This window comes from Papilio machaon, chromosome 5, assembly GCF_912999745.1.
Source record: "Papilio machaon chromosome 5, ilPapMach1.1, whole genome shotgun sequence".
Classification (NCBI taxonomy): domain Eukaryota; kingdom Metazoa; phylum Arthropoda; class Insecta; order Lepidoptera; family Papilionidae; genus Papilio; species Papilio machaon.
This window is the reverse complement of record NC_059990.1, coordinates 8,519-32,069: the sequence shown is the minus strand read 5'-3', so window position 1 is coordinate 32,069 and position 23,551 is coordinate 8,519. Positions and strand designations below refer to the sequence as shown.

Below are 23,551 nucleotides of genomic sequence, written 5' to 3'. Positions count from 1 at the left end.
ATTCTACTAGCAGCATATGGATATGATTCGCCTTCATCGCAAGCAGTTTGCTGCAATGCCTTCACTGCCAGGTAAGGTGCGCTAGATATTCCAAATGTAACTCTCAAAAGCCTATATTCCTTTACGTTAGAATGAACGTCTTCTCGCCATAGAATCCTTTGATAGTCTACGTGATCACCAGCCACCTTCACTTGCCGATACATTTTTATGATATCGGCTACTAGACATATAGGGTGTAGTCGCCATCGCATAACAGTATGGCGTAAGTCAGCTTGTAAAGGTGGTCCAACCATTAAAGTGTCGTTCAAAGAAACACCATCGGATCCTTTAGCTGACGCGTCAAATACCACCCTTAATTTTGTGGTCGACTTATTTTCGCGGATTACACCATGATGCGGTAAGTAAACAGCGCCAATTTTATTCTTTTCTATTTCATTGGTAATTTCTTCCATATGACCTTGTGATAAATAATCATTAATTACTGATGTATATTGGGATTTAAGCTCACTATTTTTAGATAGCTTCCGTTCAAGACTATACAACCTTTTTAATGCTATTTCCTTTGTGTTACAGGGAGTCTTACTTGACCGAAATGGCAGCTTTACAATGTAGCGACCATTTTCATCCCTGCGCGTTGTGGCAGCGAAGTAATCTTCGCATGCTTGTTCTTCAAGACTAAGTATTGATGATTCAGAGTTTGTTGGCTCTGCCTCTAACTCCCAAAATCTTTTTAGGATTTGATCTGTTTCGACCTTTGCATGCATGCTAATAGTTAACTTATGATGCGACTGCCCTTCATCCTCAACTTCTCCAGACACTATCCAACCAAGGTAAGTATCTTGAGCCATTGTTTTACCTCTAGGGTCCTTAATTAAGCCTTCTTTTAAAATTTTAGTATAGGCTTCTGAACCTAGCAAAATATCAATTTTGCTGGGCTTATTGAAATTTGGATCAGCCAACTCAACACTATGAAGTTCTGGCCAATCCACCAATGTAAACTTCCTTTCTGGTAAAATAGAAGTTACCCTACTCAGCACATAAGCCTTTATTTGAAAATTGAAGTTAGGATCAATTAAAGATTGAATGTTAACTTGAACCATGTATTTTGAAGTCAGGTCGCTATGACCTCCCCCCAATCCTGAAATAGTAGTTTTAACGGCTATTTTTTTTAACTTCAATAACTGAACTGCAGATTCTGTTATAAAGGAAGCTTGAGAGCCTTGGTCTAATAAGGCTCTCAAAATTTGAGAATACCCACTTCTCGACCTAGCCTTAACAACGGCGGTAGCTAGTAAAACCTGACTATGTACATTTTTCGCGAAATGGGTTGAAATATGAGGTTCAGCCTTGGACTCGTTCTGTGGTGGTTCCTTATTAGCACTGGTGAGGGGTGCGGAAGAGTCCGCCTCCGTATTAGGATCGAATTTTTTGTGCAAAAGAGTGTGATGCTTCCTGTTACAAGTTTTACATTTAATATTCATCCGACAATTAATATTCAAGTGACTTGAGCGAAGGCAATTAAAACACAAACCGTGATTTTTAGCTATCTGACGACGCTGATCGACTGATTCCTGAATAAACCTCTTACAACGACACAAGAGATGCTCTTCAGAACAAAGTGGACAGGATATTTTTGAAACTACATGCAATGCTTTAGTACTGCTACTGGACTTGCTACTCTGTGGTTCTAAAAATTCAAGAGCTCGAAAACGTTTTTCCAAGAAGTCCCGAAAAGTTTTGAAGCTAGGAAGTTCATCGCAAGATTGACTAACCTGGAGTTCCCACTGCTTCCTAGTCTCAACGTCCAACTTGGAGCCAATCAAATAAATAACAATAATATCCCAAGCGTCCACTTGAACCCCTAGATTTGATAACTCGTGTAAGCAATCGGTTGTTGTGTCTAAAAGTTGCTTGAGAGTTATAGATGACTCAATGGTCATTTGTTTTTGGTTAAGTAGACGCTTGAGAATGCAATTCGCCAAGAACCTTTTATTGTTGTAACGGCTATTTAATAGGGACCAACATTTTTTATAGTTTGCATGCGTAATAGGAATGTGCTTTATGAGCTGTGCGGCTTCACCTGACAACTGAGATCTTAAATAGTGTAGTCGTTGTACATCATCAAGAGTTTCATTACCATCAATTAATGACAAAAACAAATCCCTAAATGTTGACCACTCTTGATATTTACCGCTAAAAATGGGAATGGCTATTTTAGGTAATTTAGCAATCGATTTTGTTTTCGTATCGTTATCTGGTGAAGCCTCACTTTTATTACATGACTGTAAACTATTAGATAAAGCATTTTTTAATTCTACCTTATAAGTTATAAAAATATCCGTGACCGTTTCAAACACGTCATTTTTGATATAACTTGTTGAGTTTAAATCCGCTTCAGTGTATTTCATTAAAAGATCTTCATGTTTTCTTGTGAAATCTTCGAATTGTTTATCCAAAATTTCCAATCGAGATTCTACATATGCTTGATTTACCCTCTCTTTTGGAGACTTTTTGAAATTAATAAGTCCCTTATGAATACGACATTTAATGTCTTCCAATAATCTTAACTGCGCCTCCATGTTATTTAACTTTTACGTGCACTTTGATCACTATTAATAACTTCTCTTACTTGCTCCGATCCGTTTCGCCGACCGCAGTCCGTTCGGCTCAGCACAGCCGACCCGCTCGTCGCTCAGCACGGCTTCGTTGCCGTACAGCTCCGTTGACCACTCAGCTCCGTCGCTGTAGACCGCTATCCCCGCTCAGTTCGGAAATCCGGATCGATGGACCTTATGTCTATGCCTTCAGGGTCGAGAATATTTGTTCACGCACAACACAGCACTTTTAACACACCAATGTATTAATGAATAAAACCACATGTACTCAGAACGAAGACATTTATTACAAATTAATCAAATCACTTATTGACAATACAAAAACGTAACCATACCACGCATTTAAATCAAACAACGCCATCTAGGCAAAGCAAGTGTAATCGTTGTACAATAATTAAAGTGATACAGTTTGTTAAGACGTAAACAATCCTTCATTTATTTTTAAGACCATACGATCTTTCAAAAAAGAGGAACATGAAGAAATAGAATTATATTTATTGGAATTTGCACGAAATTTATTTTGGCTACAGTTTAATAAAAAAATTATTGATAAAATTCAGAGCGGTTAACGTATTAACGATGAGACGACCATAACTGTACATTAATGCCGAGAGCTGCGGCAACGTACAATACGCTAGTTCAGCTCACTACAGCGTCCGTCCGCGGACCTCCTTCTGCCGCAGTGGAGGACGTGAACGACAACGCGCCCCGCATGGAGCGCGCCGTCGTCAGCGCGCCCGTCTCGCCGGAGGCGGCGCGCGGCACTGCCCTCGCGCGCATCGCCGCCTGGGACCCCGACGTGCGCGACGCGCCGCGCCTGCAGTACGCGCTGGCCGGCGCGCCCGCAGACACGCGCGCCTTCGCGCTGCACCCCGACACCGGCGTGCTCTCGCTGGCGGAGCCGCGCGCGCTGCTCTCTGCGTCCCCCGCCTCCGCCCCCGCCGCGCGCCGCTCGCTCGACGTGTCCGTGTCGGACGGCGCGCACGTCACCTTCGCCCGCGTCAAGCTCGCGCTGGCGCCCGCCAATCGCGCCGCGCCGCACTTCCCCCACCGCGTGCACGAGGCGCGCGCGCTCGAGAACCAGCCGCCGCCTCTGCTCCTCACCACGGTAACTAGTCTCTCCTACCGTTCTAAAGGTGGGTACAGACTGGTGAAACGTAACATGCAATGTGTCATGAAAGGTAACACACTTTGTAACAATTTCTCATAGTTTGAACGTCTTGTGCACGCTACGAGCATTTCAAGCCGCGCGCGAACACAAAGGGACAAACAGACGAACGCGGGAGGTTCGTGAATGCGCGTTAAGAGCGCGCTATGCGTCCACGCTTGCAGCGAACATGCAATGAAAGGCAGAATTATACATTTCATGTTACATTTCACCGGTCTGTACCCACCTTTAGGGACCGAAGTAAAGCAAAGAGCGAGTTAAATAAAATCGTTTAAAATGACTTATTCGAGGTTAAGTAAAATATGCAGCAAAGCTAAAAGTGACGCGATCGCGCCGCAGGTGAAGGCGTACGACGAGGACGCGGGCGAGTTCGGCGCCGTCACGTACTCCATCCCGTCGGCGCGGCTGCGCGAGACGTTCGCGGTGGACGGCCGCAGCGGGGCGCTGACGACGCGCGTGCCGCTGGACCGCGAGGCGCGCGCCGAGTGGCTGGTGCCGGTGCAGGCGGCGGACGGCGGCGGCCGACTGGCGCACACGGCCGTGCGCGTGCGCGTCGCCGACATCAACGACTGCGCGCCCGCGTTCCCGCTGAGCGAGTACCGCGCGAGCGCTCGCGCCGACAAGCCGCCCGGCGAGCCGCTGCTGGCTCTGCGCGCGCACGACGCGGACGCGGACGGCGCGCGCCTCACCTACTCCGTGTACGAGGGCGAGCTGCGCACCGACGCCAGCGGTCTGTTCGCCGTCGACCCGCTCACCGGCGTGCTGTCCTTTGCGCGCAACGCTTCCGCTTTCGGTGAGATAAATTTCATGATGATAAATAAATTGATGCAACTTGATGTATATGACAAACAAATGATCTGTGCGTGTGGGGACAGCGGGGCGCGCGCTGCAGGTGTGGGTGCGCGCGCGCGACGCCGGCGGGCTGGCGGGCGAGGCGCCCGTGTCGGTGTTCGTGCTGGCGCCGGGCGGGGGCGAGGCGGCGCCGCGCATCAAGCCGCCGCCGCCCGAGGTGTTCGTGCGCGAGGACGCGGCGCCGGGCACGCCGGTGGCCGAGCTGGACGCGGGGGCGCCCGGCCCGGCGCCGCGCTACCGGCTGGCCGACTCCCCCTCGCGGCACCTGTTCGCGGTGGAGGCGGGGGGCCGACTCGTGGTCGCCGCGCCGCTCGACCGCGAGGCCGCCGCCGACCACTACATAGGTAAGTGGAAGTCGACTGGTGGCTCGACATTCGTATTTGCCGGTCGAAGGTCTAGTTTCGAGCGACTTATTTCATTTATCGATCGGTCATATATATTGTGTCTGGTCGATTGTCTGAAAAAAAAAAACTCATCTCATTTGATCTACAAATAAAAGATATTTCTGCGGTAGATATTAAGTCCTAAAATTATCACACGACTTTATTATAAAGAATAAATCTCTTACACATGTTATAGTTCGCAGAAAATTGTTCTTCTATTATTATTTGAATGTGTCCGACTTGTGGACACGAGGAGAAAACATGTTCTGTGGGCGCAGGCGTGATCGCGGAGGGTGCGGGGGGCGCGGGGGGCGCGGCGCCGGGCGTGATGGCGACGACGCGCCTTCGCGTGCTGGACGTGAACGAGCACGCGCCCTCCTTCCACTCGCAGCCGTACGTGGTGCAGCTCGCGGAGAACACGCCGCCCGACTCCTACGTCGTCCAGCGTGAGTATGCGACCCGCGACTGACACCGCACTGACTGCACGAGCACAACGACATATGCGATAGTTTTTTTCATAGCCAGTAAGAACGCAATTTATTAGGAATCGTGATTCCATGTATCACTTTACTCCACGTGTATGTCGCCGTGTATGTATATTTGCTAACTTTTTAATTAAAATACCTACGAAACGTGTGATGAATGTGGTGCCGGTGCTGCATGTGGCAGTGATGGCGGACGACCCTGACGCGGGCTCCAATGGCGAGGTGCGTTTCGCGCTGGGCGCGGCGGTGGGCGACGTGGGGGGCGAGGGCGAGGCGCTGCCGTTCGCGGTGGAGGCGGAGACGGGCTGGGTGCGCACGACGCGCGCGCTGGACCGCGAGACGCGCGCCGAGTACCGCGTGCCGCTGCTGGCGACGGACGGCGGCGCGCCGGCCCGCAGCGCGCGCGGCACGCTCGTCGTGCGCCTGATCGACTACGACGACTGCCCGCCCGCCTTCCATCGGGAACTTTACGAGGCTCAGGTATGCTGTAGTAACTTTTCCGTTTAAGTAGCAGTGAGCACGCGGGGGACGTACTTTGGCGGTAGGATGAAGCTAACTCGTGCGCGGCGACAGGTTCGCGAGGACGCGCCGGCGGGCACGGTGGTGGTGCGGCTGGGCGTGTCGGACGCGGATGCGTCTGGAGGCCCGCGCTCCTATTTCGTGGCGGCCGGCGACCCTTCGGCGCGCTTCCAGCTGCGCGCGTCCGCCTCGGGCGCCGAACTGTTCGTGGCGCGCGCGCTGGACCGCGAGACCGCTGCCGCCTATGCGCTCGACGTGGCCGCCGCTGACGGCAAGTTCACCGCCTACACGCGCGTCAACATCACCGTGCTCGACGTCAACGGTGAGATCATCTCTGTATTGAGTTCTGAATTACGTAAACGTTCCGCCAAAAAGGTGGCGTCCCGGCCACTGAGAACCTTTTTGCCTTTTAGATTAAGACGGGAAGTGCTGGTGTTTTCAATTTAAACACTCTAACGTGGCACATTCCTAGCACCGGGAGCGTAATGAAGCATGGTGGCCACCCTGGTGATGGCATCTTACGAATTACCTGGCATTCGGTTCGTAGATAACCCGCCGTACTGCGAGCAGCACCGCCTGCGCGCGCGCCTGTCGGAGGACGCGGCGCGCGGCGCGCACGTGGCGACGTTGCGAGTGCGCGACGCCGACGAGCCGCACAATGCACGCGCACGCTTCTTCCTCACCGGCGACCACGCCGACCACTTCTCCATACACAAGGTGCCCCTACTCTTCTAGTGTGTAGCGGACCCATTAATAATTTTATATTTATACTAATAAATAAAATAGAAGCGACTGCGTCAAACATCAAAGTAAACTTGCATATTTTAGGAATTACTCTTGAATCAAGCGAACGAGTTCATTATCGGAGTGATTTGTAAACTTAAATACAGGAAACCGGAGTAATAACTGTCGCCGAGGAGTTGGACCGCGAGACCGTGGCCGAGTACGAGCTGGCGGCGCACGCGCAGGACCGCGACCGGCCCGAGTGGGCGTGCCGCGCCGAGCTGCGCGTACACCTCGACGACGTCAACGACAACGAGCCGCGCTTCTCCGCGTCCCTCTACAGCGCCACGCTACCAGAGGACGCCGACCTCGGGGCCCTCGTCGCCAAGGTCCGCCCCCCGTCCGCACCCCCCGCACACCCCGCACACCCCGCACACCGCCTCCCTCGCTCGGACGTGCCTGTCCCGGGTTCGCTTATATTATTTATATTTATAGGTGCACGCTACGGACGCGGACCTGGGGGAGAACGGCCTGGTTCATTACTCGTTCGTCGAAGAGGATGCGGGCGATGGCAACGCGGCCTTCGAGTTGGCCGGCGACAGCGGCATCGTCAGACTCCGCGCCGCCCTGGACCGCGAGCTGCGCGCCGAGCACACGCTGCGGGTGCGCGCCGTCGACGCCGGGGTGCCGCCGCGGTCCGCGGTCGCCACCGTCCGACTCACCGTGGCCGACATCAACGACAACCCGCCCGAATTTGATTTCAAGCAATACCGAGCGGTCGTGCCCGAAATGCGCCCGGTGGGCACCGAGCTGCTGCGCGTGCGCGCCACCTCGCGCGACGCCGGCGTCAACGCGGACGTCTACTACTCCCTCGTCGCCGGCGACGACCGCGAGGACTTCGCAGTCGACCGCGACAGCGGCGCTCTCGCGGTCGCGCGCCCTCTAGACTTCGAGCACAGGAAGGAATACTTTTTGACGGTGCAGGCCGTGGACGGCGGCACGCCCCCGCTCAGCGACCACGCCACCGTCAACATCACGGTGCTCGACGGCAACGACAACGCGCCGGTATTCTCGCAGACGTCGTACGGAGCGCGCGTGCGAGAGGACGCGGCGCCGGGCAGTCTGGTCGCGCAGGTGGTGGCGGTCGACGCGGACGAGGGCGCCAACGGGCGCGTCACTTACAGCATCGCGCGCGGCGACCGCGACGGACGCTTCGCCGTGGACGCCGACACCGGGCACGTGTCTCTGGCCGCGGCGCTGGACCGCGAGGCCACGCCCGCTTACGTGCTGGAGGTGCGCGCGCGGGACCGCGGCCAGCCGGCGCTGGAGGCCGCCGCCTTCTTGAACGTCGAGGTGCTCGACGCGAACGACAATCCGCCGCTATTCGCGCAGACCAACTACACGGCGGTCGTGCAGGAGGACAAGCCGCTCGGATTCACCATCCTGAAGTTTGTCGTCGACGACGCGGACGCGCCTCCCAACGCGGCGCCTTTCACTTTCGATTTTCAATCCGGCAATGAAATGGGAGCGTTCCGTTTGGAGCAAGATGGATATTTACGATCGGCGACCAGATTTAATCATCGCATCAAGGATCGATACGTGTTACAAGTGCGCGTGTTCGACAACGGGACGCCTCCCTTGTTCTCCGACGCGTGGGTCTACATCAAAGTCATCGAAGAATCTCATCACCCTCCCGTCGTAACTCCGCTAGAAATAGTCATCAATTCTTATCTCGATGAATTTCCCGGCGGCGTGATCGGGCGCGTGTTCGCGTCCGACCGGGACGCGTACGACACGCTGAGCTACGCGCTGGCGGCGGCCGACGGCGCGCCCTACCCGCCCACCGACCTCTTCGAGATCGACGCCGCCACCGGCACGCTGCGGGCCGCGCCGCGCATCGACGTCGGCGAGTACCGCCTCAACGTCACCGTCCACGACGGCAAGTTCGTCGGCCACGCCCTCGTCCACGTCGCCGTCCTGCTCGTGACGGATGAGATGTTGACGCACTCCGTGGTCATCCGCTTTCGAGAAGTGACCGATCGCGACTTTGTGCTCAGCCATCGCAAGGGTTTCGTCCGCGCGGTGCACGAGGCCACGCTGTGTCGGCAGAGCGACGTACTCATCGTCGGGGTGCAGGCTTCGGACGCCGACTTCGAGGCGGAGTCGACGCGGCCTCGCCGCACGACGAGACGGATCGCGCAGGACCTCGACGTAGCTTTCGCGGTGCGGTCCGAGGACGGAAACGGCTTCTTATCCCCGGAAGTGATGCGGCGCAACCTGCACGCGCATCTGGAGCGGCTGGAGGAGAGCACGCGACTGGTGGTCGAGGAGTTAGTGCGCGCGTCGTGCGGCGGCTGCGTGCACGGCGCGTGCACCGAGCGCGTGCAACTGCACGCCGCGGCCGTACGGGCCGTGGCCACAGACGTGTTCGCGCTGGTCGGCGCGCCTCATAGACTGCTCGCCGAATGCGCCTGTTCCCCGGGCTTCGAAGGCGACCGCTGCGAGCGCGCAGTCGCCTCGTGCGCCTCGTGCCCGGGCGCGCGCTGCGAGGAGGGCGGCGAGGGCGGCGAGGGGGAGGGAGAGTGTCGTGCGCCCTCGCCGGTGACGTACCTGCCGGGCGACGGGTACCTGGTGTACCGGCTGGAGCGCGGCGTGGTGCACGGCGAGCGGCTGCTCGAGGACGAGCTGACCCTGTCGCTGCGGTTCCGCACGCGGCGCGAGCGCGGCGTGCTGCTGCAGGCTGCGGGGCGCGTGGAGTACCTGGTGCTGGAGTTGGCGGAGGGCGCGGTGCAGTGCCGCATGGAGCTGGGCGGGGGCGCGGTGGCGCTGCGTGCGGGAGGCGCGGTGGCAGACGGCGCGTGGCACTGGGTGCAGCTGGAGCGACGCGGGGCGGCCGTGCGCCTGGCGGTGGACCGCCGCGTCGCACACGCGCAGGCGCCGGCGCGCGACGCCGTGCTGGACGCGCGCCACGACCGCGTGCTGGTCGGAGCTGCGCTGTTACGACACGCCTACGCACTGGCGCCGGAACAGGTACATATTTATAATATTGTTATGTATTGTTACGAGTATGAGATACGAGACACAGTTAAACACTACGACTATCAAATTTCCATCAACTAGTGGGCGAGCCGTACTTCAATGTTGATCAAGTTGTACAATTAAAGTCATCAGATAATAGATTTAATTTAACATAAGTGGAGGGGTGTCGACGGAGTGTGACATTGTGAGACGAGGAGCGAGGAGGGCTCCCTAAATTTGTGACATCACGCTTTTTCCAAATATAATATTTTATGTCTTAAGAATATTATTACATTTAAATGGAAAATAAAAATATATTTTTTTTTCATAAATTTCGTAAAATTGCAAAATATGTGACGTTACACTAGGTGGAAGGAGGTTTCGGAATTGTCACCAACTGTGACATTCGGATTTATGATATCAGTAAAATAAAATACAACAATTTCCAGGTCACTTATGGATTCCACGGATGCATCGCGGACATAAAAATTGGCGAAGTGGCACTACCAATAGAAGAGGGGGGCACTTCTAGAGACGGGCGCGTGCAGCTGACACGTGGCGTGCGCGCCCGCCGCGTGCTCTCCTGCCCCGCCCTGCCCGCGCCCGGACCCTGCGACTCCTACCCCTGCCTCAACGGCGGCACGTGTCGCGCGCTGCCCGACCCCGCGCTGCTCGAGGACGTCGCCTTCGCGTGCACGTGCCACGCGCGCTTCGCGGGCCGCTTCTGCGAGTTGGACACCGACCCCTGCGCCTCGCAGCCGTGTCTGCACGGCGGCTACTGCTCGCCGGAGAGCGGCACGTTCAGGTGCGCGTGCGCGCCGGGACTGCGCGGCGCGCGCTGCGAGCGCGGGCGCTGGTGCACGCCGGGCGTGTGCGCACACGGCGGCGCCTGCGAGGACGGCGAGCGCGGCCCGGCCTGCCGCTGCCGGGGGTACTACGGCCCGCGCTGCGAGTACGACGTGGACGAGTGCGCCGGCGAGCCCTGCCTCAACGGCGCCACCTGCCTCAACGAGCTCGGCTCCTTCAGATGTCTGTGTCCACCGAATAAAACAGGTTCGCTATTTTATTTCCGCTTATAAATTATGTCGCTTCATTTCGGGCCATTTAAGAAGAAGAAGAGATCTCTTCCTGTACCTACATACTAACGGCCGGATCTCGTAATCGAATCGACTGTACTGTACTGTACGCTTGTCTTCTATAATGACTAATTTTATTAAATTAAATTGTGTTCCAATGTGATTTTACTAACATAAGTTCAATCTCCAAACTATCACACCTCCCGCATTACGTTATTACAAAACCTAAAACTGCAGGCATGAACTGCGGCAATCCTCTGTACTCTGACGCGGTGTTGGCGGGCGGTGTGGGCGGAGTGGGCGGGCCGGCGCCGCGCTCGCTGCACGACGCGTGGCGCTGGGCGCTGGCCGCGCGCTGGCCGCTGCCCGCCGCGGCGCTGGCGGTGCTGGCCGCGCTGGCCGCCTGCGTGGCCGTGCCGCTGCTGCGCCGGCGTCGCGCCGCACGCGCCCGCCTCGCGCACGTGCACAACGCGCCCCTCAACAGCGCGCTGCACGCGGGCGGAGGCGGGGACAAGGCGCCGCCGCCGCGCGCCTCCAAGCTGTCCAACCTGGAGGCGGTGCGGCGAGAGCGGCTCGAACGTCCCGCCTCTTGCGCCGACCACCCGCCGCTCAACAACATCGACACTCTGCGCAGCTACGGCTCGGCGGGCGACGAGCTGGAGGGAATCCCGCCCGACTATCTGCGCAACCTCAACATCGACGCCGCGGACCGCAAACCCTGGTCCGAGCAGATGCATCTGCACACCTTCGTCGACAATAAAATTTATAACGGTGAGTGCGGCTTCAACTCATTTATAGAAATAAAGTATCTCTCATCCTCGACGGCCGAAGTCGCGGGCGTTAGCTAGTCGTTAATAAAATACATTTTTCCTGTATTTTTTTTTTTTTTTTTATTATTTCATTGATGTGTGTTCTCTTAGATCTGAAGGGGTGCAAGCGAGGGAGCCGCGCCCCGGCGCCGACCTCGGTGGCGGCGTCGGGCTCCCCGCACCTGGTGGGGGGCTACCACTGGGACTGCTCCGACTGGTGCGGAGGCGGCGGTCTGCCCGGCATCAGCGAGGTGGCGGGCTCCGAGCGACCCGACTCCTCCGAGCCGCCGTCGGGACGCGAGCGCGCCTCGCCCTCGCCGCGCGCCCCGCGCCCCGCGCACCCCGCACGCCCCGCACACCCCGCGCACCCCGCACACGCCCCGCGCCGCGCCCCGCACCGCGCCCCGCACCGCGCCCCGCACACAGACACCGACTCGGCGCCCGACGACCTCGACCTGGACGCGCTGCGCTTCACTGACGGTGGCTGTCTCTTTTGCTCTGATACGCCTTTTTTTTTTTTCTTTTTTTTTTTTTTTTATTTATTGAATTTTGGTGTTTATTTGCAAATACGAGATGTTTATTTATTTTTTTTTTGTTTCACCAGCGTCGTCATATTTGCTGCACCCGGACGAGTACCTGCCCGCGGCGGCCGGCTGCGGCGAGGACGAGGGCGAGAGCGAGGGCGAGGGCGGGGGCGGGGGAGGGGGCGGGGGCGGGATGCGACGCCGCGACCCCGACGCCGCCAGCCTCATCACCATGCTGGGTGAGAGACCTTATTTATCTTTTCGAGTCGAAGGCATTGACGAGGTGGGTGAGGACGAGGTTGACGGCCGGTGTGGTACTGTTGTGTGAGACGTGTGCTTGTCTTGCAGCGGAGGAGCGGCGCTCGCTGCTGGGCGGCGCCGGCGCGGGCTCCGGCAGCGACCTGTCGGCCAACCTCTGCGAGATAGAGGACTCGGACGCGGAGGAGACGGGCGGGGGAGGGGGAGGCGGGGGAGGGGCGCGCCACACGCAGGTGTGACGTCACGCCGCGCCCCGCCGCCGCCGCCGCCGCCGCCGCCGCCCGCGCGGCACGTAGCGCGCGCACGAACCAAACATTCCAATTACTGTGTGACGTTATGTTGTAACAGAATGTGAAGTGTATATATGTATGTATATTTAAATAAAGAAAGTGAAGCTATGTATGTAATGTAATGTACAGTAAAACGAGCTTCAATCGTGCCGACATGTGATAGTGTAAAGTATTATTTACTAAGTGGTAATAATGTATGTCTGTTGTGCGAGCGAGTCTGTCCGGGTGTGTGTGCGCGTGTCCGCTCTCTGTGTGTGTACTCTATTGAATGTCGCAAGATGCAGCGACGGCGGCCTCTGATACTTGTGTACCTTTAGTAAATATAGTTATGTTAATATGCCTTAACCCGGCGCGATGTGACGCGTTGGCGATGTGACGTGTTGGCGATGTGACGCGTTGGCGATGTGACGTGTTGGCGATGTAACGCGTTGGCGATGTGACGTGTTGGCGATGTGACATGTCGCCTGAGGCCACGCGACGCGTGCCATTAGCATAATGTACGATGGTGCTCCGAATGTAGATTCATATCATAATTTTAATGTAAGCATTTATCATACATTCTCCTTGTAGGATAGCGACTGATGTTATAAAATCTATTTTTATATGTTATGTGTAAATCTGGGCAGCGGCTGACGCCCTCTCCTACTATTTCGTAAATTATTTAACGACTGTTATGTAAGTTTTGACACGACTAATAAAACTATAAAGATATTGTGTTATTTTTCTTCTTTACCCTAATCACCACCGGAAAAAAAAAAAAAAAAAAAAAAAAAAAAAAAAAAAAAAAAAAAAAAAAAAAAAAAAAAAAAAAAAAAAAAGAATTGAATAATAGTTTGGATATACGTGTTTTCGAGCCCCCTGTTGACTTTACACCAAAGGTGTTCTAACAGTCGAATTGATAATCCTTGTTTTTGAAGTCGACTAAAAAGGTGTAGTTTAAAAACTCAAAACCATGGCTTCTACAAGGTTTCTATACAGGGTGTGCCAAAAGGTTACGTACATAGGAAGGGGGGTGACAGTCAGGAATATGTGGTTCCAGCATGATGGGTGCCCAGCACATTACGCACGTCCTGTAAGGGATTTCCTAGACGAAGAATACCCTGGTAGGTGGATGGGAAGGGCCGGTGCAATAGCGTTCACCGGATTTAAACCCGTTAGTTAGTTAGGCGACTACGCCTGTGGTTCTAAACCATTTTGATTCACCCGCCGAAGCGTCGTCAATCGTCATGGATATCAATACTATCAATACTGAAGAATTTATATCTGCAGTACAACATCGCACTGCTATTTGGCAAAGCAAACATCTGCAACATTTAAATAGGGCAGCCACAAATAAATTGTGGGAAGAAATAAAACAATTGTTTCCTGGAAGTAACAGTTTATTTTCATATAATTGTTAAAACTACAGATTATAACTTAACTAGAGAAGGTAGATATGTACGTGCTAGTTTAATGTGTAGGAAACAAACAACAAATTAATCTACCAACACGAAATAATAATAAATTAATAGTTATGTTCACAAAAGTAATACATAAACTTGTCACGAATTATTTTTGCTTGTTTTGTAGGATTTCTATCCGAGTTACGCATTATATTTTGCATTATATATCATGCTATTATGGTTCTTTTCGTCTTTTTTTTTTTTTTTTTTTTTTTTTTTTTTTTTTTTTTTTTTTTTTTTTTTTTTTAACGGCGGTGTAATCAACCCTTATCACAACATGGATAGACAATAAATAATTAACTACTCCGCCCCCCCCCCCTTATATTATATTATACGACACCGGATATATATATATATATATACAGTCAAAAATCTGTTATAACGACATCGAAGGGACTACTACTCATACTGAGTCGTAAAAACCGATAGTTGTAACAACCGGTGACAGGTATTAATAGGAAAGATATGTAATAACATTCAGCCAGGACCTTTGATTTTGGTCAATTTAACCGGTATGTTGTTCTAAACGATGTCGTCATAAACGGTTTTGACTGTATATATATATATATATATATATATATATATATATATATATATATATATAAGTGAGTGTTTTAGCCGTTCCTATACAAGCTAATAATGATAATGTCTCACGAAAGTTTGAATAATAATAATAATAATGTATAAAGATTAAGAGGTCGTGTGTGTGTGAAATAAATCATTGGACTTCATTTAGTAAATGCTAAGTCCCTAGCACCATCTGTCGTTAGATATAGATATACTTTGATTTCAGTTTTAGTTGTTAACAATAGGGGGCGAGCTGCGTTTTGGGGAATGCGATGTAGAGTTATCCGCCGGAGACTCTGGGTGGTAGGTTGATAGGTGGGCGGGCGGTCGGGGTGGTAGGTTGATAGGTGGGCGGGCGGGCGGGGTGGTAGGTTGATAGGTGGGCGGGCGGGCGGGGTGGTAGGTTGATAGGTGGGCGGGCGGGCGGGGTGGTAGGTTAGGTTAGGTTAGGTTAGGTTAGGTTAGGTTAGGTTAGGTTAGGTTAGGTTAGGTTAGGTTAGGTTAGGTTAGGTTCCCCACCAACGGTTCCCGCCTTGTCGTGGCGGTGGGGCTCTAGTAACCGTGGCTGCCTCCCACGGTGAAGCTAAGAGGAACCAGGGTCGGCCTAGCGTGCAGGACCGGCTGTCTTGGGCCGGACTGGGCTGGTCTAGCGTGCAGGGCCGACCCACCCGGAGGAGGCTGCCAGAGGCGGACTGTGGGGTCCGCTTCGGAGCATGCCAGGAGGTGGGGCCGCGGGGGGTGCGGGTGGGTACTGGTTTATCCTGCCCCCTGCAGCCCTCGTGGCCGGATGTGTATGGTGGGGCCGCGGAGGGGTACTGGCATACCCAGCCCCTCCGCGGCCCGTAGGGTCAACGGCGGGGCCCGACATCGGACCCGCCGATGGTGGCTGGGGAGGCGGGGGTAAAACCTCGTCTCTCCGGCTTCCATAGCCCCGTGGTGGCAGGTTCGGGGGGACCTGTCACCCGCTTCGAAGGGCAAGGAGGATGGCGCGTATCGTTCCGGCGCGCCTCCCCTAAAGGATGGATGGTGGGTTCACCCACCCCAGTGGTGGAGCTGCTTCGGCGGCTAGCGCAGACGGGGCCGCGGAGGAGTGCGAAAGCGTGCCCGTAGCCCCGTCACCAATGCGCAGGAGGAACAGAGGTGGTTTAGCGGGTATGCTCCCACTAGGGGAGAGAATCTCGCATAACTTCGTGTCCCCCCCGGGGCATGTCGTATGCATAAAGCATTCCCCTCTTTAAAAAAAAAAAAAAAAAAAAAAAAAGGTTAGGTTAGGTTAGGTTAGGTTAGGTTAGGTTAGGTTAGGTTAGGTTAGGTTAGGTTAGGTTAGGTTAGGTTAGGTTAGGTTAGGTTCCACGGACCTGCTCGGTTGTCCGAGTGGGCGGAGAGGAGTACTCCGACGTGGCGCGTCCCCGGGTGGTGGATAGGGGAACGCCCCGGCTTCGGCTGGGGTAGGGCTTCGGCCCCGCGAACCAAACTCTAGGGTCGGTCATCGTGTTGGGTGTTGCACATGACCGACCCACCTGGAGAGGGCCGTCAGTGGTGGGTCACAGCAGTGACTCCGCCCTGACCATGCCCAACCGGGGTCGCACCGGCAGATGCGACGTGGTGGGGCCGCGGGGGGTGTGGGTGGGTACTGGTTTATCCTGCCCATCTTACAGCCCTCGTGGCCGGATGTGGGGTGAGGTCGTGGGGGCTGTGGGTGGGTACTGGTTTACCATGCCCCCTGCGGCCCTCATGGCCAGATGTGAGGAGAAGGATGAATGTGAGATGGAGAGGCCGAGGGGGGATACTGGTTTTCCAGTCCCCTCTGCGGCACGTAGAGTAGGGCGAGGGCGGGACCGGTTGGCCCCGCCGGTGGGGGCTGGGGTGGTAGGACACAAAAGATCCTGCCTCTCTGGCTTTCACCACTTAGGGAGAGGCGCTTCGGCGTCAGACGCGCGGCCCGAGCTTTGGTTATGGCTCAGCTGGTACAAAGCTCGGGTCATTGCGTTAAGGTGGGCATGAGGGTTTTTAGTGGGTATGGCTGAACGACTGTAGGCGAGTCCCACACTCCCTGCGCCATTGCACTGCCCGGCGCAGGGGTACGGAAGTGTATTTTCCCTCGTTACAAAAAAAAAAAAAAAAAAAAAAAAAAGGTTAGGTTAGGTTAGGTTAGGTTAGGTTAGGTTAGGTTAGGTTAGGTTAGGTTAGGTTAGGTTAGGTTAGGTTAGGTTAGGTTAGGTTAGGTTAGGTTCCACGGCCACGGACCTGCTCGGTTGTCCGAGTGGGCGGAGAGGTGAACTCCGACGTGGCGCGTCCCCGGGTGGTGGATAGGGGAACGCCCCGGCATATTGCTGGGGTAGGGCTTTTTTCGCCCCGCGAACCAAACACCAAAACCCGTAAGTCCGCACTGAGCGGAAACGGGGGCTCTGCGCACTGAGCGTGGGGCCGCGAGGAAGAAAACCTCTATAAAAAATCACCCGGTGGTGACACCACACTTGGTCGCCCACTGGTCTTTATGATCGGTGGACGCCAAGTAAACCGTAAGTCCGCACTGAGCGGAAACGGGGGCTCTGCGCACTGAGCGTGGGGCCGCGAGGAAGAAAACCTCTATAAAAAATTACCCGGTGGTGACACCACACTTGGCCGCCCACTGGTCTTTATGATCGGTGGACGCCAAGTAGACCGTAAGTCCGCACTGAGCGGAAACGGGGGCTCTGCGCACTGAGCGTGGGGCCGCGAGGAAGAAAACCTCTATAAAAAATTACCCGGTGGTGACACCACACTTGGCCGCCCACTGGTCTTTATGATCGGTGGACGCCAAGTAGACCGTAAATCCGCACTGAGCGGAAACGGGGGCTCTGCGCACTGAGCGTGGGGCCGCGAGGAAGAAAACCTCTATAAAAAATTACCCGGTGGCGACACCTCACTTGGCCCCCACTGGTCTTTATGATCAGTGGACGCCAAGTAAACCGTAATCCGCACTGAGCGGACCGGGGGCCCTGCGCATTGAGCGTGGGGCTGCGAGGAAGAAAACCTCTCTAAAAAATTACCCGGTGGCAACACCACACTTGGCCGCCCACCGGTCTTCATGATCGGTGGACGCCAAGCAAACCGTAATCCGCACTGAGCGGACCGGGGGCCCTACGCACTGAGCGTGGGGCTGCGAGGAAGAAAACCTCTCTAAAAAATCACCCGGAGGAGGGCACGCCTTTTGGGCGGTGCGGAGCGCGACGTGCACCGAGGTGCCGCCGTGCGGAGGGGAGGGGTGTCTTCTCGTGGGGCTATGCCGGACAGGGCCTCCCATACCGGACAGGCCCGCGGGGAACACCAGCGGACCCTGAGGGGTCGGAGGATGGCGGCCTCGTAGGCCGCGCGTCATGGGGACCAGACCCCTTAAAGGCGGTTTCCGGTGTCCGACAACACTGGAAAAATGTATGATGGCATCCCTAAACAGTACATTACCCCAGGAGGGTACCTCCGGCACTGCCGGGGGAGAATCCCTCCCCGCGGTCTCGGCCGCGGGCTGCCCCTCGTATTCTGGGGGGGGCAAGGACTGTCTTCTTACAAAAACAACGACGACCCAGGCACGAATAATGGAAACGATAGCACGAGATTTGGATACTGATAAGACGAGGCGCCCATCATTGGACGCCACAAAAACCAAGGAGGTGAAAGTGCTGCTAGAGCGCATCCCGATCGCGTCACCTAACACCCCGCGACGGCGTCTACCAGCACTAAGCGACACGTCGGACTCCGACGCGTCGCCCAAAGACATGGATATAGAACCATCGGAAGTACGCGAAGACCGGCACCCCGGACAATGGGGGAGTCTTGGCCGAAAGCGGCATCTAGCCGCCGCATCAGGCGATATAGAGGCGGGTCCCTCGCCCAAAGTGGCAGGAACAAGGAAGGGCCGAGGGCGGCCGCCTACTACAGGAGACTACGTTGGGCTCGCCAAAGCGAAACGGGAGTTGGCAGAGGCCACCCGGCGACAACTCGAGTGGGAAGCGGAGAAGGACGTCGCCGAGCTTACGATGGGGCTGCGGTCGACCAGAGCGGGGGTCCGACTCTCAGAGACCTCCGCATCTGAAATAGAGGACGAGGACGAGCTGGGCTCGGTAGAATTAGGAGGACAAATAGAGCTTGGCGCAGCGGCAGTGGCGGCCGTCTGCGACAAATCGAGTAATCTTAAAGGGACTTCGAAGAAGGCACTTAAGGAGGCGGTGGCGCAGATTCGGGCGGCGTCAAAACGCCTGATGACGCGAAACGTCAACGAGGAGACGAGGCTCCTGCGAGCCGCCAACACCCGCCTACAGGCAGAGATGGCCGCATTAAAGAAAGAGGTGGCAGAACTGAAGGCGTGCATGTCGCAGGCGGGGGCTACACCTAAACCCGCCACAGCGACATGCTTGCAATCACCAGAGGAGGAACTGGAGAACCGGATCCTGAGCAGGCTCTCGGAACGGCTCAACGCTAGAATAGACGGGCTAGAGCCGCGCCTAAATCCGGAGCCCCGCTTGCGGCCGGCACTGGCTCACGACAGGCGTGAGGCGGAAGCTAGACTACCACCCCCGGCAAGCCGTCCACGCCACACACCGGCTGAGACCCAGGCAGAACTGCCTGACGAGCGTCGCCCGGATCCGGTCCAATCGGGCTGGATCAAGGTCGGCGCCAAAGGAAAAAAGAAGGCGCCGACCTCTTCTTCAGCGCCGGCCGCCGCCGCTTCTTCTTCTGCCGCAGCCCAACCCGCCCATCCGGGCCAAAAGGCGAAGACGAAAAAGAAGGCCGCTAAAAAGAAGGGCAAGGCCAAAAACCAAGAGACGGGACGCCCCCTCCCGCCGGCGCCTGCTTCCATGAAGGAGACCATGGCGTCGGTGGTTAAGAGGGGCCTCAGAGAAAAGGCGCCGACTACCACCAGATCGGCGCCCACGACGACGAAGAAGGGGCAGGAGAAGGTCAAGTCCTCGCCTAAGCTGCGGGCCCCCAAGACCTCGGCAGTCGTGGTGACCTTACATCCCACGGCTGTGGAGAAGGGGGTCACATACGCCAAGGCTCTGGCGGAGGCGAAACAAAAAGTTAACCTCAAAGATTTGGAGATTGAGAGCGTCCGCTTTAAGCGGGCGGCAACTGGGGCGTCCATCATTGAAATCCCCGGTGCCACTAGCGCGCCAAAGGCGGACCTCCTCGCGGAGAGGCTTCGCGAGGTCTTCGGGAACGGAGGCGACATCACCGTCTCCCGTCCAACGAAAATGTCGGAGTTGATTGTAGCGGGACTTGACGATTCCGTAACTAAGGAAGAGGTGACAGCTGCGGTTGCGGCCAAAGGTGGATGCGCGGCCAACTGCATAAAAGTAGGCACACTCCGCCAAGAGAGGTCCGGCCTATTCGCCGTGTGGGTTTCATGCCCTGTTGAAGCCGCCAAAAGGGTGGTTGAAGGGAAACTTCTTGTCGGATGGGTCTCGGCCAGGGTGAAGCTCCTCGAACGTAGGGAGCTGAGGTGCTTCAAGTGCCTTCACGCTGGCCATGTCAAAGCGCGGTGTACTGCGGAGGTCGACCGGGGGCTTCAATGCTACCGGTGCGGCCAGCTGGGACACCGCGCCACAGAGTGTCATGCTGCCCCCCACTGCACACTGTGTGCGGAGGCCGGGAAGGCAGCCAACCATCGCTTGGGGAGCAAATTGTGCTCGGCCCCCAAGAAAAGGATGTTTAGTAGAGTGTTTGTTGCGAGCAGCGCTAGCGTGCAACAGGCACAACCACCACCGAGCGGTGAAGTAGAGATGGAGACCGAGAACACCACAAAATGACGACGACGGCTACTAAGTACCTGCAAGCCAACATCAACCACTGCGCCAGAGCTCAGGATTTATTGATCCAAAGCATGGTGCAGTGGTCGATAGATATTACGGTGGTGACTGAGCCCTACCTCATTCCAACGAGGAACAACTGGGTGGGCGATATTGACGAGCTGGCGGCAATCGCCGTGTCAAACGACGTCGCAATAAGGAGGTCGCGAAAAGGTCGAGGAGTCGTTGCGGCGTTGTGCGGCGATGTAATGGTGGTCGCGGCATATTTTTCGCCAAACCGGCCACTTTCCGAATTTGAGGCGCTCCTCGTGGAGATGGACTCGGTCCTGGCCTGGTGCCGTCCAAACCGGATCGTTGTGGCTGGCGATCTGAACGCAAAGTCCACGGTCTGGGGATGCCCTGCCACGGATGCGAGAGGAGAACTGGTGGAGGAGTGGCTCGCCTCGAATGGCTTGGTTGTTCTGAACGCGGGGAACACGAACACATGCGTGCGGATACAGGGTGGCTCCATTGTGGACGTGTCCTTCGCCAGCGCGGACCTGGCACGAACCGTCCGGGACTGGGTAGTCCTGGAGGGTGTGGAGACTTTGTCCGACCACAGGTACATCCGGTTTGACGCCTCCCCCCTCCCTGGCGGTTCTGGTCCCGGGCGTGTTGCGTCGTCGTCAGAGATCGGCCCGAGGTGGGCCCTCAAAAGACTTGACGGGGAAGCGGCGATCCAGGCGTCTCTGGTCGCAAGCTGGAACCCAACACCGAACGTGACGGAAGTAGAGTCCGAGTCGCGGTGGCTCCACGAAGTGGTCACGCACATTTGTGACGTCGCGATGCCCCGCGTGGTGCGGCCGCCGGCTCGGACGGCGGTGTATTGGTGGTCGGAAGATCTTGGTCGTCTTCGTGTGTCCTGCGTGTCAGCAAGGCGGCAGTACTCAAGGTATCGTCGTCGCCGTAGACGAAGCGGGCACACCGAGGAAGAGGAGAGGCGCCTCTACACCGCCTACCAGGACGCGAAAAAGGCCCTCAGGGTGGCCATCGCTGTTGCGAAGGAGGAGGCCTGGCAGGAGCTGCTGGCGTCGTTAGAAGTCGACCCCTGGGGTCGACCATATCGGCTCGTAATGAGCAAGCTCAGGCCCTGGGCCCCACCCCTAACGGCGAGCATGGATCCGGAGGTCCTGAACAGAGTGGTGGAGACCTTGTTCCCCTCCATGAGGGAGGATTTCGTTACACCCAAAATGGTGTTTGCGCCAGCGACGTCAAATCGTGATGCGGACGGGGAAGTCCCGGAAGTGGAAGAGAGGGAACTGTGGGCGGCTGTGTCTCGGCTTCAGGCCAAAAACACCGCCCCAGGCCCCGATGGGATCCCCGGACGCATATGGGTCCTGGCGCTCAAAAATGGTCTAGACAGTAGGTTCCGAGATCTTCTTACTCAGTGCCTCAAGGAACATACTTTCCCAGGAGACTGGAAGACGGGGAAACTCGTACTGATTGGAAAGGCAGGAAGACCGGCAGATTCACCTTCGGCGTATCGCCCAATAGTCCTGCTCGGGGAGGCGGGTAAGCTTTTTGAGCGCGTTATTGCGACCCGCCTCACGGAACACCTCGACCGAGTAGGACCAAATTTGGCAGACTGCCAGTATGGTTTCCGGCGCGGCCGCTCTACCATCGATGCTATTGCACGGGTGAGGGCCGTCGCCGAAGAGGAGGTCGACAAAGGTGGCGTTGTCTTGGCGGTATCCTTAGATATCGCCAATGCCTTCAACACATTGCCTCACGCATGTATAATGGAGGCCCTGCGGTTTCATGGGGTCCCGTTGTACTTGCGTGAGACGATCCAGGCCTACCTATCAGATAGGACAGTGGTATATCCCACAACCACCGGATTTGGACAGAGAAGAGTGTCGTGCGGCGTCCCACAGGGTTCCGTTTTAGGGCCATTACTGTGGAACGTCGGTTACGACTGGGTCCTTCGTGGCCCGACTCTCCGTGGCGTTAGCGTCGTCTGCTACGCGGACGATACACTGGTGTTGGCAAGGGGCAGTAGCTATCGGGAAGCGAGTGTGTTAGCTACTGCCGGAGTAGCCCAAGTAGTGGGCAGGATTAGGAGTCTGGGCCTGACGGTGGCCCTGGAGAAGTCCGAAGCCCTGTGTTTCCACGGGCCTCGCCGAGCGCCACCGCCAGGCGCTCATCTGATTGTGGGCGGAGTTTCCATCGGCGTCGGGTCTACAATGAAATATCTCGGAGTCGTACTCGACAGCCGGTGGAACTTCCAAGAACATTTCCGGCAGATGGCGCCGAAGCTCGCGCGCACTTCGTTCGCCCTGAGCAGGTTATTGCCTAATCTGGGCGGACCGAGCGCGAGCTGCCGGCGTCTCTATGCCGGAATTGTCAGATCGATGGCGTTATACGGAGCCCCTATCTGGGCGGATGCCCTCGAGCGCCGCAATAAAGCCCAACTGCGCAGATCGCAGAGGGTAGTGGCGCTCCGAGCGGCTCGAGCATACCGAACCGTGTCGCTGGAGGCGGCATGCGTGCTGGCTGGGACTCCCCCATGGGAACTGGAGGCGTCGGCGCTGGCGGAGGTCTATTGGAAAACCGCCGACGCCAAAGGTCGGGGGGAGGTCCCCAGCTTAGAAGTGGTTGAAGAGTGGCGGAAAAGCGCAAAGAACACCGTCCAGCGCTGCTGGCTCGAACATCTGAGCCAGCCGGGAGCGGGTCACCGCACTATAGCGGCGATTCGCCCTGTCCTAAAAGATTGGTTGACGCGACGGTGGGGTGCGCTCTCATATCGCCTAGTGCAGGTCCTCTCGGGGCATGGCTGCTTCGGGAGGTACCTGTGCAATGTGGCCAGACGGGAGCGCACTCCGCAGTGCCGATTCTGCGGTGCCGCTGAGGACGACGCGGATCATACATTGGCGTTTTGCACAGCATGGGCGGAGGAGAGAGCCGTGCTAGTGCAACAAATTGGAAATGACATCTCGCTGCCGGCCGTCGTTTCTGCGATGGTCGGCAGTGAACCCGGATGGAGTGCCGTCGCCGCCT

The 23,551-nt window shown here is 56.2% G+C and overlaps 2 protein-coding genes across 2 annotated transcripts in view; both read left to right on the top strand.

The window, feature by feature from the left end:
- LOC106711878 (fat-like cadherin-related tumor suppressor homolog) overlaps nt 1-12,669 on the top strand; it is a gene marked incomplete at its 5' end in the record, with an annotated part of 32,366 nt that extends 19,697 nt beyond the window's left edge. The window contains 14 exons of the mRNA XM_045677988.1: nt 3,299-3,723; nt 4,123-4,576; nt 4,659-4,979; nt 5,297-5,464; nt 5,688-5,983; nt 6,077-6,344; nt 6,570-6,739; nt 6,913-7,134; nt 7,241-9,775; nt 10,213-10,816; nt 11,077-11,610; nt 11,760-12,134; nt 12,253-12,411; nt 12,521-12,669. Of these exons, the coding sequence (XP_045533944.1) occupies nt 3,299-3,723; nt 4,123-4,576; nt 4,659-4,979; nt 5,297-5,464; nt 5,688-5,983; nt 6,077-6,344; nt 6,570-6,739; nt 6,913-7,134; nt 7,241-9,775; nt 10,213-10,816; nt 11,077-11,610; nt 11,760-12,134; nt 12,253-12,411; nt 12,521-12,669 (6,680 nt within the window). The remainder of the gene's footprint in view (nt 1-3,298; nt 3,724-4,122; nt 4,577-4,658; nt 4,980-5,296; nt 5,465-5,687; nt 5,984-6,076; nt 6,345-6,569; nt 6,740-6,912; nt 7,135-7,240; nt 9,776-10,212; nt 10,817-11,076; nt 11,611-11,759; nt 12,135-12,252; nt 12,412-12,520) is intronic.
- A 5,479-nt stretch (nt 12,670-18,148) lies between these two features.
- Nucleotides 18,149-20,515, top strand: LOC123721003 (axoneme-associated protein mst101(2)-like). Its single transcript, XM_045677987.1, has one exon. It carries the CDS (start codon nt 18,149-18,151, stop codon nt 20,513-20,515), a length of 2,367 nt encoding a protein of 788 aa, XP_045533943.1.
- The last annotated feature ends 3,036 nt before the right edge of the window (nt 20,516-23,551 follow it).

Bases quoted from the DNA above. Each gene is read 5' to 3' on its own strand.
- LOC123721003 (XM_045677987.1), top strand. From the start codon at position 18,149: ATGGCATCCCTAAACAGTACATTACCCCAGGAGGGTACCTCCGGCACT.